This window comes from Monodon monoceros, unplaced genomic scaffold, assembly GCF_005190385.1.
Source record: "Monodon monoceros isolate NGI ecotype Baffin Bay Population unplaced genomic scaffold, NGI_Narwhal_1 Super_Scaffold_18, whole genome shotgun sequence".
Taxonomy (NCBI): domain Eukaryota; kingdom Metazoa; phylum Chordata; class Mammalia; order Artiodactyla; family Monodontidae; genus Monodon; species Monodon monoceros.
Window position 1 is genome coordinate 80,756,706 of NW_021703774.1, and position 16,047 is coordinate 80,772,752.

The 16,047-nt window shown below is 41.1% G+C and overlaps 1 protein-coding gene across 1 annotated transcript; it reads left to right on the forward strand.

Annotated features, from left to right (window-relative positions):
- Positions 1 to 157: 157 nt before the first annotated feature.
- On the forward strand, positions 158 to 15,747 carry BCAS2 (BCAS2 pre-mRNA processing factor). The gene is made up of 7 exons (XM_029226861.1): positions 158 to 400; positions 510 to 602; positions 3,112 to 3,182; positions 4,909 to 5,070; positions 13,286 to 13,336; positions 14,042 to 14,122; positions 15,438 to 15,747. Exons 1-7 carry the CDS (start codon positions 308 to 310, stop codon positions 15,562 to 15,564), a joined length of 678 nt encoding a protein of 225 aa, XP_029082694.1. The 5' UTR covers positions 158 to 307; the 3' UTR covers positions 15,565 to 15,747.
- The last annotated feature ends 300 nt before the right edge of the window (positions 15,748 to 16,047 follow it).

The window sequence follows — 16,047 nt, forward strand, 5'->3', positions numbered from 1 at the left end:
AAATATCAGCGTCCTGGAGGAACCCAAAAGTCCCAACTCCTCTCCACTTTGCTGCCAGTCGGAGGCAAAACGGTAGAGCACATGGGGACAGGAAGTTGAGATGTACCGCTGACTAGGGGAAACCACAACGTGACGTCAATTCCGACCAAAACAAAATGGCCGGGCAACTTCTAGCGAGCGCGCCATCAGAATTAACTTAGGCGCCAAAGCTGATGCGCAGGCGACGTCATTACGTTAGCGTAGGGCGCAGGAGTATTTAAGTGAACCTGAGCCAGCGCAGAGTCGGAAAACTTCGGCGAACCTAAGAATGGCGGGTACGGGTTTGGTGGCCGGAGAGGTTGTGGTGGATGCGCTGCCGTATTTTGACCAAGGTTATGAAGCGCCTGGTGTGCGGGAAGCGGTAAGTTCGTGGTGTCTGTGTAACTGACTCAGCGCTTGCTGGCCCTTAGTGCTGGAAGAATCGCTTAACAATTTGCTGCCTCTACCCTGGCCTCTGTTCTCGTTCTTAGGCTGCGGCATTGGTGGAGGAGGAAACACGCAGATACCGACCTACCAAGAACTACCTGAGCTACCTGACAGCCCCGGATTATTCCGCTTTTGAAGTAAGATGTGATGTTTTGAGCCTAGCGTATGAACCAGGATCCTGTGAATCCTTATTTTGGATTGAGAGGCTTCGCCCCGTAGAAGTGAATTTTAAATTCCAGCTTTAACTGTTACTTGCTTAGCTACTACTTACCCTGTTGTATAGGTATTGTCAGTCAGTTGAAAATAGCTACACAGATAAGCCTTCCCCGGGGTTCTTATTCTGAGAACCACGGAAGGACTTTGTGGGGCTCCGCGAACTGACCTAACAATGCAAAATTTAGTGTTACGTTTTTCCGAGATAGGTTTATTGCGTAAATACTCAAAGGGATCCTCTTCTCTCTAATTAAGGACTACTGTAAAACAAGTGATCTAGGGTTTTTTAAATATATTTACAAAAGCCTAATTACCTAAGCCTCTGAGAACCACTGGAGGGCGGCCTTTGTATCAAAAGTCTTAAAATATTTACTGGGTGGACGTGAATGACTGTACAGATAAATCATATCTAAGTGAACCATATCAAACCATTTAGCTATTTAGCCCAGAAGTGCACCCAAAATACTATTTAGGGTCTAATTAGCTGAATGAAATGTAAAATATCATTTCTAAGTTAATGGATTCTGTTAGGTGTTTTTTTCCCCCATTACAGTTAACCACTTATTTATGAAAATTCTGTTATTAAAATGCAGGATTTCCTATTGAAGTAACATGAAAAAAAATATTGGTTAAGTTTTAAGTAGGAGAGAGATGTTCCTATGGCATGCTGTTTTCCCATGCTTTTTGTAAATGATGTTGCCCAAATATAGATGTTATCACATTAAGAACTAAGGACAGTAATGGGTACTTATTAGCTTGATTTCTGAAAGTTTTAGATAACTGCATTCAGTCACAAACTTTTAAATACTTGAGCTAGTTTTCTTTTTACCTCTTTTAGATACAACCTGTGTTTCCTGTCTTTATAATTAGAATGCTGATTAGTTAACACTTTCTAATAGTGGAAGCTAATAGTGTATTGAGTTCACTGTCTCAGTCCTAAAAACAGCTCTGTGAACTATATAACTATGTTTATTATCCCAATTTTTTAGATGGGAAAACTGCAGGTTAGGCTAACTAATTTGCCCAAGACCTTAAGCACTCCTCAAACTGCCTTTGAACTGCTCTTTCATTGATTCATTTAACAACTATTTCTGAAAATCGATTCTATTCGAGTTATTGGGGAACAGGAGTTTAAATTCTAGAGTGTGGAGACAGATAAATCAGAAAATATCAGATTATTGATAAAGCTATACAGAGAATTAAAGTAATGATGTGATATAGAGTGACTGGGTGACTGCTTTAGATAGGATGGCTGAGGAAGGCCTGTCTAAGCTGAGAATGAGAATGCTCTATGAGCAGGGATCTTTTTTGTCTTCTTCAGCACTGTATTTTCATCACCTAAAACAGTGTTTGGCACACGATAGGAACCCAGATATTTATCACTGAATATATGAAGAGTGCCTAAGGCAGTTTAATGAATGCTTAATGTGTGCAATTCATGCCTGGAGTTCTTCTTATGACTTAGCCCTGTGAGAATTGGCTCATTCTTTGAAGAGTGTTGAGTTAAAATTCCAGATCTGTCACTTACTAGCCATGTGGTGTTACGTGGCTGAAGATTGGCTTGTACTATATTTTTGTAGTTTCTGTCTTACCTAATTGTTAGTTTTTACTCTGTCACTGTGCATAGCCTTCTAGCTAGAATGCCTTAGTTTCTGCAGGAAACTAAGTAACCACATTTTCTTAGAGTTGTGTGAAACTCAGCAATAGTCCAAAAAAAAGTCTTTCTCCAATGAAGACATGCTTAATGCACAATTTTTAAGCAAGGAATGTGACCTCTGGAAGGTCTTTTTTGCCTGCTCTTTAGTCTAAATGGAATAGGATGTTGACCAAAACACTGGACTTAAAGAGGTAGAGCTATACCACATTTTTTTAAAAATAGTAAAATTGTTAGAGCAAACAGCAGAACCAGATCCTTTTGTCCCTTCCCCTGTTACTCCTTTGCAAAGAGTAAAGTGAAAAGAGCAGCCAGGATCAAAAAGAAGGTATAGGTTTAGGCTCATAGCGCTAAAGCAAATTATTTTATGTCCCACGTCCTCTTCTCTCTTCCCATGCCCCCAGTGAATACTTAGATCCATAGTTCTCAACACTGGCTTGACTTTACAATCAACTGGTGAGTTGAAAGCAAAAGTTATAATCACGTCCTGTAGTGGGGGAGAGGAGTGATAATGTGAATTGTATTGGAATTGTTTTTGAAACTCCCATTTGATTCTAAATGTGTGCTGGACTGAGAACCACTGATTTAGGATTAATCCTTTTCTCTGAGGGCCCCTTTACATATGAAGTGTGTGTGTGCCTGTGCACTTCTCCAGATTCTAGAGAGCACTGACTGCAGAGAAGACCTGGGGGGAAGGGAAATGATCCGTTAATAATGGATAGTAATACAGTTTGTTGATATGATTTTGGAAATAATTCTTTCTTCAATTTACACATCAGACCGACATAATGAGAAATGAATTTGAAAGATTGGCTGCTCGACAACCAATTGAATTGCTCAGTATGAAACGGTAAGTCCTATTTCTGGGTTCAGCTGGCCTCAAATCATTGTTTAATTTTAATTTATTAGTAAAACTGCTGTAGCCATGTTAAAATAAATGTGGAAGAGAAAAAATTCTTGTCTGTTTTTATGCATTTATGTTTTTTCATGTAATAGTTATAATAGTGGTTCATATAATCTTATGTTAATGTTCAAAAATATTCTTTGCACCATTATTTAAAAATGCAAGCTATTTTAAAATCCAGTAACAGGGGAATGGTAAATTGTAACTAAGTTCATGTTTAAGAATTCCCGAGGAAAGGTTCCTGATTAGACATGTAGTGCTTCGCTCTTACACAGGCAACATTAGTAAACTCAAGAGTACCTGCATAGTTTGACTTTGGTTCTACTGTCTCCCTTCCCATACCACTTTACTACAAAACTGTTTCAGGAAAAAAACCAAAACACCCTTTTGTTACTTTCACTAAATTGGAGAATTGGGTTGCTTAACATCTGAGGTCCCCTTCAGCTCTAAGGAAACTATGAAATTATGAGAACCAGTAACTAATCTGGCAGAGCAGAGAGGGCCACATGAACAATAAGGTTATCCTCTCAGCATATGTACAGATTAAAAGAGGGATTTTAGTCTGTAGAACCGAAGGACCAGATTTTTTTCTTTTCTTGTGCTCCATTTCCTATGTGGCTTGAATGATAAAGGCAGGAAAACTCCTAGGACTCCTCAGTTCTGTTTCCAGGTGCTTCTGCTCTAAAGATTTTCATGATAGTAACTCCTTCATAACAGTATATTTTGAACCCCTAAGTAGGTCATGATCCTTTAAGCAGTAGATTGTGAAGTAAGTTTAGTAAGACACCGCAGCACTTTTTTAAGGAAGTAGGATAGAAAATATCAGAATGCATTGCATGTAAAGGTAAGTTTTGTTTTGTGAAACTTGTGTTCAGCTGTGTGTATTTGTGTACTAGATCACAGTGTAAAATATTTCTTACTGTGGGTTTAGAAGTTCCCAAAATGCTACATTCATGATGCATGTGTAAAGCTTGTTTTTTTTTTTTTTTTTTTTTTTTTTTAAACAAAATGGTTTATCACTTCTTAATCCCAGTTGCATATCCCTCAATTTTTCATAGGAATGATTTGGAGTTTTTACAATACCTAGTAAAAATAACAAAATGGAAATTGGAAGTTAGTTTGTAGTAACTCAGTAATGAGCTGAGATTTATGAAGAGTGTATGTTGCTGGCTATGTTGGCAGTGTTGAAGGACTGGGTACTATGAAGACAGAGAAAAGGCTGAATTCAAAATGTAAAAATTATTATACCCCTTTGCCATTTTTTCTCTAGAGGGGTGTAGGTACGTGGGTGGGATGGTGGATGGATGTAGGTGCATATTTTTTTCTATCCTTTTTTCCCTTAATGTATTACAAACATCTTAATGTTTTAACTATTCTTTAATAACATTTAATAGCTAATATAACAGTACGTTATATGAATGCACAGTGTAGCTTATTGAATTGTTCATTAAAGTGAACAATTTTTTGTTACTGTGTATAATGATGCTAAATCTTATTTGTAAATTGATTGTTTCTTAGGATAAATAGATTTCTTATTATTTCAAGGTCGGCATCTTATCTTCAGTCTTCTGTAGTTTTTACAGTGTGTGTAGACCCATGAGGCATTCTGTTGGGAGGAGAAAGAAAGGTTTGGAGGAATATGTGGTTTTATTTCATTGTTGTTTAATTTCAGATATGAACTTCCAGCCCCTTCCTCGGGTCAGAAAAATGACATTACTGCGTGGCAAGAATGCGTAAACAATTCTATGGCCCAGTTAGAGCATCAAGCGGTTCGAATTGAGAATCTGGAACTAATGTCACAGCATGGATGCAATGCCTGGAAAGTGTATAATGAGTAAGAAGCCTTTTTCGTTTCTTTTAAACCCATGCCACCTTTAGTCTTGTTTTTTTTTTTAACATCTTTATTGGAGTATAATTGCTTTACAATGGTGTGTTAGTTTCTGCTTTATAACAAAGTGAATCAGTTATACATATACATTTGTTCCCATATCTCTTCCTTCTTGTGTCTCCCTCCCTCCCACCCTCCCTGTCCCACCCCTCTAGGTGGTCACAAAGCACCGAGCTGATCTCGCTCTGCTGTGCAGCTGCTTCCCGCTATCTATCTATTTTACGTTTGGTAGTGTATATATGTCCATGCCACTCTCTCACTTTATCACAGCTTACCCTTCCCCCTCCCCATATCCTCAAGTCCATTCTCTAGTAGGTCTGTGTCTTTATTCCCGTCTTATCCCTAGGTCCTTCATGACCTTTTTTTTTTTTTTCTTAGATTCCATATATATGTGTTAGCATACGGTATTTGTTTTTCTCTTTCTGACTTACTTCACTCTGTATGACAGACTCTGCATCCATCCACCTCACTACAAATTACTCAATTTTGTTTCTTTTTATGGCTGAGTAATATTCCATTGTATATATGTGCCACACCTTCTTTATCCATTCATCTGATGATGGACACTTAGGTTGCTTCCATGTCCTGGCTATTGTAAATAGAGCTGCAGTGAACATTTTGGTACATGACTCTTTTTGAATTATGGTTTTCTCAGGGTATATGCCCAGTAGTGGGTCACATGTGCTGCTTAAAATTCAGGGCAAAGCATCTTGGGTGTTTTTAAACTAGGTTGATCCTCGGGACCCACAGTCTCATGTCTCGCACAGAGGACAGCAGAGGGTACAGGCGGTGGCTTGGCCAGTTGGCGATCTCCCAACAGCTGGATCTCCAGCAATGTGAAGCTTTTGTTTGGGTTTTCCCCCTCCTTTTAGTTTTGCTTAATTTTTTAATTTTTTGTCTTCCTTTCCCCCCTTTTTTTTTTTAAATTTAAACAATTAAGACTTCAGAAGAACAGGAAGCTATGCTGTGGACAGGCACCAATTTCTTTAAAGAAACTCAATATGGACAAAGCATATGTATAAATTTCATTTTTATAAGGGGTTAGGGAGCTATTTTGTTTTTGTCCTTTATTTTTCCTGTCTTCTTTCTTTTACCCATCTCTTAGTTCTGCTTATAACACCTCACTTCCCCAGAGAAGGCCTGCCCCTCCATGGAGAATTTGGGGATTTCTTCTGGAATGGGGGCATGAAGCCAGAAGGAGGCCTCTGTGCTGCCTCCCCACCAGGTGCAGGAACTGCTGGACTCCCTGGTGGCCTGCTCCTGGCTGGCCCTTGGGCCTTGGAGATGATAGAGGCCAAGAACCACCTGAAAGGGGAGGACCAGGGCTTGGCCAGGAGAACTCGAGAAAGAAGATCTGTATTTTGGGTTTGTCCTCTTTAAGCAGTTGGAAGCCCAGGGCCACACCAGGACTTAAGAGGGAATCCATTCCTTCTACTGCCCTTTAAAACCAGGAGTTCTGAGGTGAGGAGGGACAGAGGGTGATCATCTCATACTGCCTGGCGTTTGAACGGCCAGCCCACCCCAGCTCTACAAGCCTACCTTTCTGTTAGTGATCTTCCTCCCAGAGGATGATTCCCAGAAAAAACTGTGTGCCAAACCTCTGCCTGGGACACAGCTGGGTCTTCGGCGGGCATCTGTCACTCCTGTGAGCTCAGCACCCATCACCTCCTGCCTCCTGCATCATCGTCTTCCCAGATGTACTCGCCAGATGTCCAGGTCGTCAGACACTGCCTGAGTCCCCAAGACCCAGTTGTGACCATTGCCATAAGAACAGGGTGTCCTGAACCGGCTGCCACTGTCATCTCCTCACAGTGAGGGGTGTGCCCTGTGTGCCAGCCCCATGGTGTCACATATGGTGACAGTGTCGACCATCATCTCCCTCACTGCAGGGACTTACTGTTAGGGGCTACCCTCAGTGTAAATGTGTCTGATGGGAAAGGATGGACCTGGCTGACGGGGTGGACCATGGCCATTAGGTGCCTGTGGGCTTGTTGGCTGTGACCCTGTGATCCCACCTCCATTGTCTGTCTGTAGCCTTTCTTCCGCTCTCCAACGACTCTTGGCAGCCTCCCTACTCCTGGACTTCTGAAGTGGGGTGTCCTCTCCCCTTGCCAGGAGAAGGAGAGCTGTCCCTGTTGCCCCTCACCTGGCTTCAAAGCAAGGAAGGGAAAAGGAATTCTTCTTTTGTGTTGTTTTTGTTTGTTTTCTCTAAACCAGCATAGGATGGATAGGGGAGATGTTGGAGGGCATTTAAGTTGGTATGTGACCAAGGAGGGCTTCCCCCCCAGAGCTGCAGCCCTTCAGCCCTGGCCTTGGGCCCTGGGAGTTTAGGAGAGACCAGCCCAGACTTGCAAACTCAGCAATATGTTTGCTCACATTCTTTCCACCTTTTCTCAAGTCCTCTTCCTCCTCCTGGGCAGATGGCTAGCTGTGCTTAGCAGGATCCAGCAGGGCAGCAGGAGGTGACCAGTCCCCTCCCTCAGCTGAAATTCTTTGTCATCATCTGTCTCTTGTCTCTTCCCTCTGACTTCTCAGACGACCTAGAGTCTACTCTGAGGTGCAGCTGGGAGAGCACATCCCCTAACTGCAGTGCGCACCCCTTCTCTGCCCCATCTCCCCGCCTTCCTTCAGGGCAGCTGTCTGTCTGCCCATGAGTACGTGGGTAAAACAGTCCCCGGACTTGGCACCCTCACATTTCCCTGGCCACAGCCCACATTCTGAAGTCCTAGTGAGGGTTCAAGCCTAACAGTTTATTTACCTTTTGCTTATCCTTCCCTTCCGCCCTCCCCAGGTCTCTTAGCTCTGACTAAGGTCTTGGAACTGTAGGTCACAGGTGGCTATACCTTTCGGGTGAGGTGGGCAGCCTCCACGTACCCTTGTCTTGCAGGACTCCTAGCCCGTCCTTGCTTGGTGGCAGGACCTCCTTCCCTAGCTCCTGAGGCCCCGCTTGTTAGCCCCAAGTGCCTGTCTCTCTTCTCCCTCCCCTGTTCTCCACTTCATCCACCTCGGACACCCAGCAGCCGGGTGGAAGTCAGCCCGAAGTCAAGGCTGACTCTGCCCAGTCGGCAGACTAGCCTCAGTTAGGCCCAGGTAGCCGTCCTCTCCCTTAGCCACTCTTCACCTCTTCCCACTGGAGTCAGCCTTGTCGTCTCTTCCTGCCTTTTACCTGGGTCTCGGGCCTGGCAGCCGCCCTGGGGAGCGTCATCTCAGCGCCACCAATTTGTTAGTCCTGTCCAAGTTCTAGGAGTTTCCAACCCTTAAAATAGCAGTCAGTTATTCTTGTCTCCTGGGATCTGTGAAAAGGATAGCCTTTGGAGGGAGGATCTGGGCCTCAGCCCTACAGATCTGAGCTCCGTTCCCCCTCAGTGAGAGGAATCAGCAAGACAGATCATAGTGCCTTATTCCATTGCCCTCCCCGCCCGACTGACTGGCTCAGTTGGCAGTACAAGGCTTCCTTCTCCCTCTTGGTGTTCATCTGCCACTTAAACTCTCACCCCCTGCCCACAGATAGCCTCGTGGGAGGATGAACGCCCCAGTCTTTGCCCCATCCTTTCCTAAGAGCTGCAGCCAGGCACGTGACCCCCAGCCACCACAGGGCGCTCACTAGCAGCTTCTCCTGAGGCCAGGGCTGCGCTGCAGACAGGTGCACTCTCGGCCACCTCCTCCCCAGCAGGTCCCGCCTCTTACCTCCGGCCCGGAGGATGCAGTCTCTTCCCTGGAGACCAGCTCCATCTGACCCCGTCCTGGGCACCGGGACTAAGGTTGCAGGCCTTAGCACCCTCTCATCCCAGAGGCAGGGACAAGAGAATGGAATTCTCTCCTCTCACCCACGTGTGGTTCGTGCCCCCATGGCTGCCTTTCTGAGGGAGTGTATTAAATGTTTACTTAAGAAATACCGTGTTTACAGCTGGAGGAGAAACGTGCCCAATGCTGGGTGGAGATTTGACTCTCTGGACGGCGCCTGGCTCCTTTATGGCACTGCCAGTGGTGACCCCGGAGCGAATGAAGGCAGGGGACCGGGGCACAGGCCCTGCACCCCCTCTGCCCCCGACCCTGCAGTGCTAAGACCACTCACCAGTCTTGTTTTTTTAATGTGGGAAGTAGAGTAGGAGAAGTGGGATAAAAATAGTATAGCTGGACTTTCACTTGGGGTCATGTCCTAGAACTACAACCCATATGAAAGGCTTTGAGACCCATCTCAAAGTTTAAGGGGATGTAAACCTAACACATTTGTTGTGTAATATTGCAATAATGAGTTCTGAGGTCTGATTTACAAATCACAGCTTGGTAGAATGTAATCCTTAATGTGGGGGGTTGCTTATACAGTTAGCTCTCATTATTGCATGTTGTGCTTTATAAAGTGGCCTTGGATACTGAATTAACAAATACTGAACCATTTCTCCTAGGAGAAATATGTACATATGTATATATACACATCTCAGATAGATTATAATCTTAAATCCTTTAAAACAGCTCATCCTGGCAGATTCTGTATTTTCTTTATTTTATAAAAGAAAAGATAAAGTTCAGAAGTGTTAAGTAACTTGCCAGAGTTGGAAATCAAACTCTATCCTTTGGTCATCCCTGCATGAGACCTGAAACAAGAAGGTGGAGTATCTCCTTGTTCCAATGCAGCTGGAAATGTGCATGCCCAGCAACTAAAATTTTTTGCTGCTCTGAGCATGTCCATGAATGATGACAAAACACTGCAGGTATTGATTTTGGGGTTACACATAAATCTGAGTGAGTAGGCAAATTCACATATACAGAATCTGCAAATGATGAGAATTGACTGTAAGTAGAGAATTAACACCAGAAACAAAAGTGCCACGAGCTCCTGTTTCTGTTCCATATAACTAGCTTTAGCTTTAGGTTTTGTTATCTATTTAGGGTTCAGTTTCCAACTTGTAAAACTCAGTGGTTAGATGATCTCCATGTCTCCTTTGAGCCCTAAAATCCCGAGTCTCTTTTAAGGCGAAAAGGCCATTAACTACACAACTGTGCATAAAACTATTTGTTAGAGTATGATTCCTGAAACAGTAAAGCAAAAATCACAAAATAATAAGTACCTTTTCTCAGGTTTTCAGAATCATGTTTAAATGTCTATTGGCCACATAAGGATCTTTGGGCAAAATCCAGAATTTAAGAAACTGCAGAACAAACAATTCAGTTTCTATTGTGAATATGTTGCAAGGAGAATAAAGGGAAAATGGGGTTGGGATGATTAAGAAATTTGAGAACAAATCAATCCCCAAAATGTGTATTTCACAAAGTGGAAAAATGTGATCTTTGTCCTCAGGAAGCTTTATCTAGTTGAGGAGGCAAGATATTCTAGGCCAGATAACTAGTAGTTCATTTTTGGCAGTATGGGGGCAAGTGCTGCATTGTGTGTTGTGGTCCATAAACTACAGAGATCCAAAGAAAGGGACATTAAGGATTAGGACCATTATAAGAGAGTGAGATTAGGGAATGGGGGTGGGGGTTATTAAAGTATAGTTGATTTTTGTGTTAGTTTGAGGTATACAGCATAGTGATTTAGTATTTTTGCAGATTATACTGTAGGTTATTACAAGATAACGGGTATAATTCCCTGTGCTATACAGTATATCCTTGTTGCTTATCTATTTTATATATAGTAGTTTGTATCTGTTAATCCCATACCCGTAATTTGTCCCTACTCCCCTTCTCTCTCGCCTTTGCTAACCACAAGTTTGTTTTCTATATCTGTGAGTCTGTTTCTGTTTTGCATGAATTTTCATTTGTATTATTTTTTAGATTCCGCATATAAGTGACATCCTACAACATTTGTCTCTGTCCAATTTGTTTATGTCACTAAGCATAATATTCTCTAGGGCCATCCACATTGCTGCATATGGCAGTGTTTCTTTTTTATGACTGAGTAATATTCCATTGTATATGTGTATATATGCACCATATCTTAATACAGTCATCTGTTGATGGACATTTGGGTTGCTTCCATGTCTTGGCTATTGTAAATAGTGCTGCTGTGAACATTGGGGTGCGTGTATCTTTTCAAATTAGAGTTTTCATTTTTTCCGGATATATACCCAGGAGTGGAATTGCTGTATCACGTGGTAGTTCTATTTTTAGTGGTTTTTTTTTAGGACCCTCCATGTTATTTTCCATAGTAGCTGCACCAATTTACATTCCCACCAACAGTGTACAGGGGTTCCAGAAAAGGGTGAGATTTGGATGTTTAAAGGAGAGCGAGAACATTCCAGGAATGGAGGAGAACATAGGTGAGGGGATGGGGGGTGGGGAGGAGGCATTAAATTGAAGAGAGCATTGCTTTCATCTTGCCTAGAAACCTTTAATAATTTTCCCTTACCTACAAGGTAAGGTCCAGGCTATTTAACATGATATTCAAAGCAAAAGGCTATACCTCAGTTGTAGACTTTCACTCCAGCCAAACTAGTCCTCTCCTTGGTGATTATCATAAACTCTGCCTCCGAACCTTTACTCAGGCCTTATCTCCACCTGGAATACCTTTAACTATTCTACCCAAATTCAACTTATTGAAGGCCCAACTTTAATCTGTTTCCTTTTCTTCCCTGATTAAAATTCTGCCTCTGGTACTCTCTCTCTCCTCTGAGTAACTATACAAATTATTATGCACATCACTTGTTGTACACTTATTACATAACAGTTTATAGTGTTGGTCATTCTCCTGCACATATTTTGTCTCCTCCAAACCCAATGGATGCTTCTCCAGAGGAGCTGTACTATATTTTCTTTCTCCGTGATAGGATTTGAGGGTGTCAAATATGCTAGGCAGAAAGCTTTTAGCTCTAAGTAGGTCTTGGTGCCGAACTTCTTTAAAAAAAATAGTATTTCATTAATAAGGAGAGAATTCTGTACTGAAACTGAAGGGAAACCTTCAAGGTCAGCCCCTAATTTTACAATAAACAGACTTAGCCCAAGTGATGTCAGGTGACTCGTCAAAGGAAACATAGCTATTTAGGGCAGAGCTGGGACTAGAAGCCAAGTCTTCTGACTCCCATGATGCAGTGTGATCAGTTTCAGCATTCAGAGTACTTGAGGAGAGACCTGTGTACTTAAGAGGGAGGCTGGAAGAAGGGAGAAGACCACAAACTGGGCTTTCAGGAAGAGGTGGTTCAAAAGAAAGCTCCCTATTAATGGTTGGAGGTCAGGAATAGAGTACTAAGCTTTATTGTCCTCAGCATGGAATGAGTGTCAAAGTCAGGGAAATTGGGATGAGCTAAAGGAAAGCTGGAGAGGCACCACTTTTTGAAGACCAAATCTCTAGAGAATTGGAGTTAGTTATAGGAAATCAGTCAGTGGAGATAGGAGAATAACTCAGAAGGGCAGCAGGAAATTTGAGTCACAAAAGCCGGGAAACAATACTGGATCTAGAGCAAGAGCATAGTAGGGCCAATGTGGTTGAAATGGACTCTACTGCCTTAAGAGGAAATTGATATGGTATGTAAATTATATCTCAGTAAAGCTGTTATTTAGGAAAAGATAGATTTTGAACTTTACCCTTGAATCACTTCTCTAATGATAATAATCACATGGAACTCTGTATGGCTCAGCTTCTCCCCTCTGCTCATTAGAGCTGACTTGGACTGGAATCTGAATCTATAGCCTTCCACAAGTTTTTTTCTTCTCTCTAGCTAGCAGCAGACGGGAGAGTGACAAGATAAATGTAGGTAAAGAAATAAAGAGATAAAAGGGAGTGTAAATGAGTGCACTCATCAGATACTTCCCATCTTGTCTATGAAAAGACAATAACAGTTTAAGAAGTGATATAAGTACACAAAATCAGAATATCAGTAAATGGTTTGGGCTCAAGAGCTCCCTCTTGCAGGAGGGAGATTCCATACTTTCCTGAAGTAGAATTCACCTCTGACACTTAACCATGTTACCTTGACCAACTTACTTTATCTTTCTTAGTGTCCTAACATGTGAAATAGAGATAATCATACCTACCTCAAAGAATTCTTATGAGAATTAAATTAGTTTTATAGAGTGTCTAACATGGTGTTTGGCACAGAGAGCTAAATTAATATTAACTATTTTTAGCAGAAAAACTTGACCTTGTATCAACTAGATAGTACACTTTTAGTTGGTACTATGTGATTTTAATGTGCATTAATCTGATTTTCTTTTTCTTTTTTAGAAATCTAGTTCATATGATTGAACATGCACAGAAAGAGCTCCAGAAGTTAAGGTAAATTGTTTTTCTTCTTATTTTATAATAAAGTTGAGGTGAATCTTAATAAATAGAATGAGAAGAAAAAGGAACCATTGGACTATAGTCATATGAGAGTAAATAATTGATGATCCACTGTGTCCAGTGTCTAGTGTTGGGTTTGCCCTACCTGAGGGGAGGAGAAATAGACCTGAGGTCTGAAAACATCTCTACCAGGTCATTTGCAGTTTGCAAGTCTGCAGACATTGAAAAGGTACTTTTAGAAGGGGAAAAGTTGTAGACTAACATGTATAATCTGATTTATGTTAAAAACACAAGCAAACAAAACACCCTAATCTATACATGCACATACATATACAGGAAAGAATCTGGAAAGACACTCATCAAAACCTGAACAGAAGTTATCAGGGAGAAGGAGAAGCACATGGGAGGAGGGACTTTGGATTTTTAATCTGTTTGTGTGCATGCTTGTGTGTGTGTATTTAATTCTTCACCATGAGCATGTTTTATGAAATTTGTAATTGAAAAATAATGAGAAGAAAGTTAAAAAAAAAAAGTAAGTTATTTCCTGGAATTAGTCTATGACTATATATGTGTATATATATACACATACATATATCTGTTCTTCTCAAAGGATTAAAAATGTATTAGTTACAGATTTTTCTGCTGATTTTTGTCTTATTTTAGAATGTAGGTGGGTTGTATAAATAATTTTTTTTACAGGAAACATATTCAAGACTTAAACTGGCAGCGAAAGAACATGCAACTCACAGCTGGATCTAAATTAAGAGAAATGGAGTCAACGTGAGTATCTACAATCCCATCACCTTTTAAATTGCTTAGCACATTTTAAGATCAAGATTCAACAACATAATTCAAACGGTATTCAAATGGGGTGCCACAGGTGTCACAGAAATGCTGTTTTCTGAATCCCACTCTTCACCGCCTCTTCCTCTTTCTGAAGTATGGGCTCAGAAGGAAATGAGAGTTATAAACAAAAACTGAACCACTGCTAATTTATTCTGATCTTAGAGCACCCTGTTTTCTGCCCAGTACTTCTGCTCTGAATAGGATTTTACCTATATTCTCCTTTTAAAAGGAAAAAAGTCTATTTTTTAACTCTTGCAGGAGGAAGATTCCATACTTTCTTGATAATTTTATGTGTCTCAGGGGTTTTTTCCCTTTGTTTATATATATATATATATATATATATATTTTTTTTTTTTTCTGTACGCTGGCCTCTCACTGTTGTGGCCTCTCCCGTTGCGGAGCACAGACTCCAGATGCGCAGGCTCACCGGCCATGGCTCACAGGCCCAGCCGCTCCGCGGCATGTGGGACCTTCCCGGACCGGGGCATGAACCCATGTCCCCTGCATTGGCAGGCGGACTCTCAACCACTGCGCCACCAGGGAAGCCCCATATATATTTTTTTTAATGTTGTTCTTGTATTCAAATAAATTTGTACAAATCTCTGAATATAGTCATGATTTTTTTTATCATTTCTTTTCATTTTTGATTTGCTCTTTCCCTAACCTCCCTGCCTCCATCACCCACATCATTGTCCTTGTTCCACCTTCCCCATATCCTCTAAGTATCCCATGTTATCAGTCTATTATGCATCTTTCCACACTGTTCTTCAAACTAATATAAATCTTCTACATGTACATGTGTGTTTCTTTTCATTTGTCCTAGAGATTTTTTTCTGGGGGAAGGGGAAGATTCCTTGAATCTATGGAATTTTATCTTAGCAGTTGTAGGAATTTCTTCATCATTTTTCTTTATTGCCTCTGCCCTATTTTCTCTCCTTTTTTGTTAATCCAATTAACTACCAACTTCAATCACTCTTTCATATCTCTTCAACTCTTTCTAATTTGTTCTTTTCTAAATTAAACTTTTTATTTTGAGATAACTGTAGGTTCACATGCAATTTTAAGAAGTAATACAGAGGTCCTATACACCCTTTACTCACTTTCCCGCCTAATTACACCTCAGTTTTCGAAAATGTAAAGCTAATAGTGAAGGTAAGTGTTATGACCCTGGCTGAAAATATATATACTATAAAAATCTTATAAGGGAAAGTTCACATTAAGTAATTTCCCCCCCTTTTTTCTTTTCTAGTTGGGTATCCCTGGTCAGTAAGAATTATGAGATTGAAAGGACTATTGTACAATTAGAAAATGAACTCTTTCAAATGAAGCAGCAACATGGAGAGGCAAACAAAGAAAACATACGGCAAGACTTCTGAAAAAGACTAATCTGGTGGGTAGAAAGGAAGGCATGTTGGGCTTTCACAGAAGATCAGACATCTGAACTGTGAAAAACAACATCTTACGGTAATCATCAGTGGTTAAATGTTTAGAAAGCACAGAATGTGGACTGTTATATTCTGTTTGTACATTTCAGCAAAATAAAAAATTTCAACATGGTGACTTGTTTTGTCTTGTGTTTTTGCCATTTAAAAAAAGAACTTTAGACTTTCAACGTAAGTATGACTTTATAATAATGTTCGTAGAATTAATTTTGAGTCACCAGGACCATATTTTGTACCCAAGAGATCTTTATTGAAAGTTTTCAACATGTACAAGAAGTTGGAAACTTTTGATTTATAAGTATTTCAAATAAAGAGGTAGTTGGACTTACTTGCTGGTCCAGTAGTTAAGACTCCGTGCTTCCGATGCAGGGAACACGGGTTCGATTCCTGGTCGGGGAAGTTTGCATGCTGCTCAGT

Bases quoted from the DNA above. Each gene is read 5' to 3' on its own strand.
- BCAS2 (XM_029226861.1), top strand. From the start codon at position 308: ATGGCGGGTACGGGTTTGGTGGCCGGAGAGGTTGTGGTGGATGCGCTG. The intron at 5,071-13,285 runs GTAAGAAGCCTT...TTTCTTTTTTAG, and splicing joins GCCTGGAAAGTGTATAATGA to AAATCTAGTTCATATGATTG. The intron at 14,123-15,437 runs GTGAGTATCTAC...TTTCTTTTCTAG, and splicing joins TTAAGAGAAATGGAGTCAAC to TTGGGTATCCCTGGTCAGTA.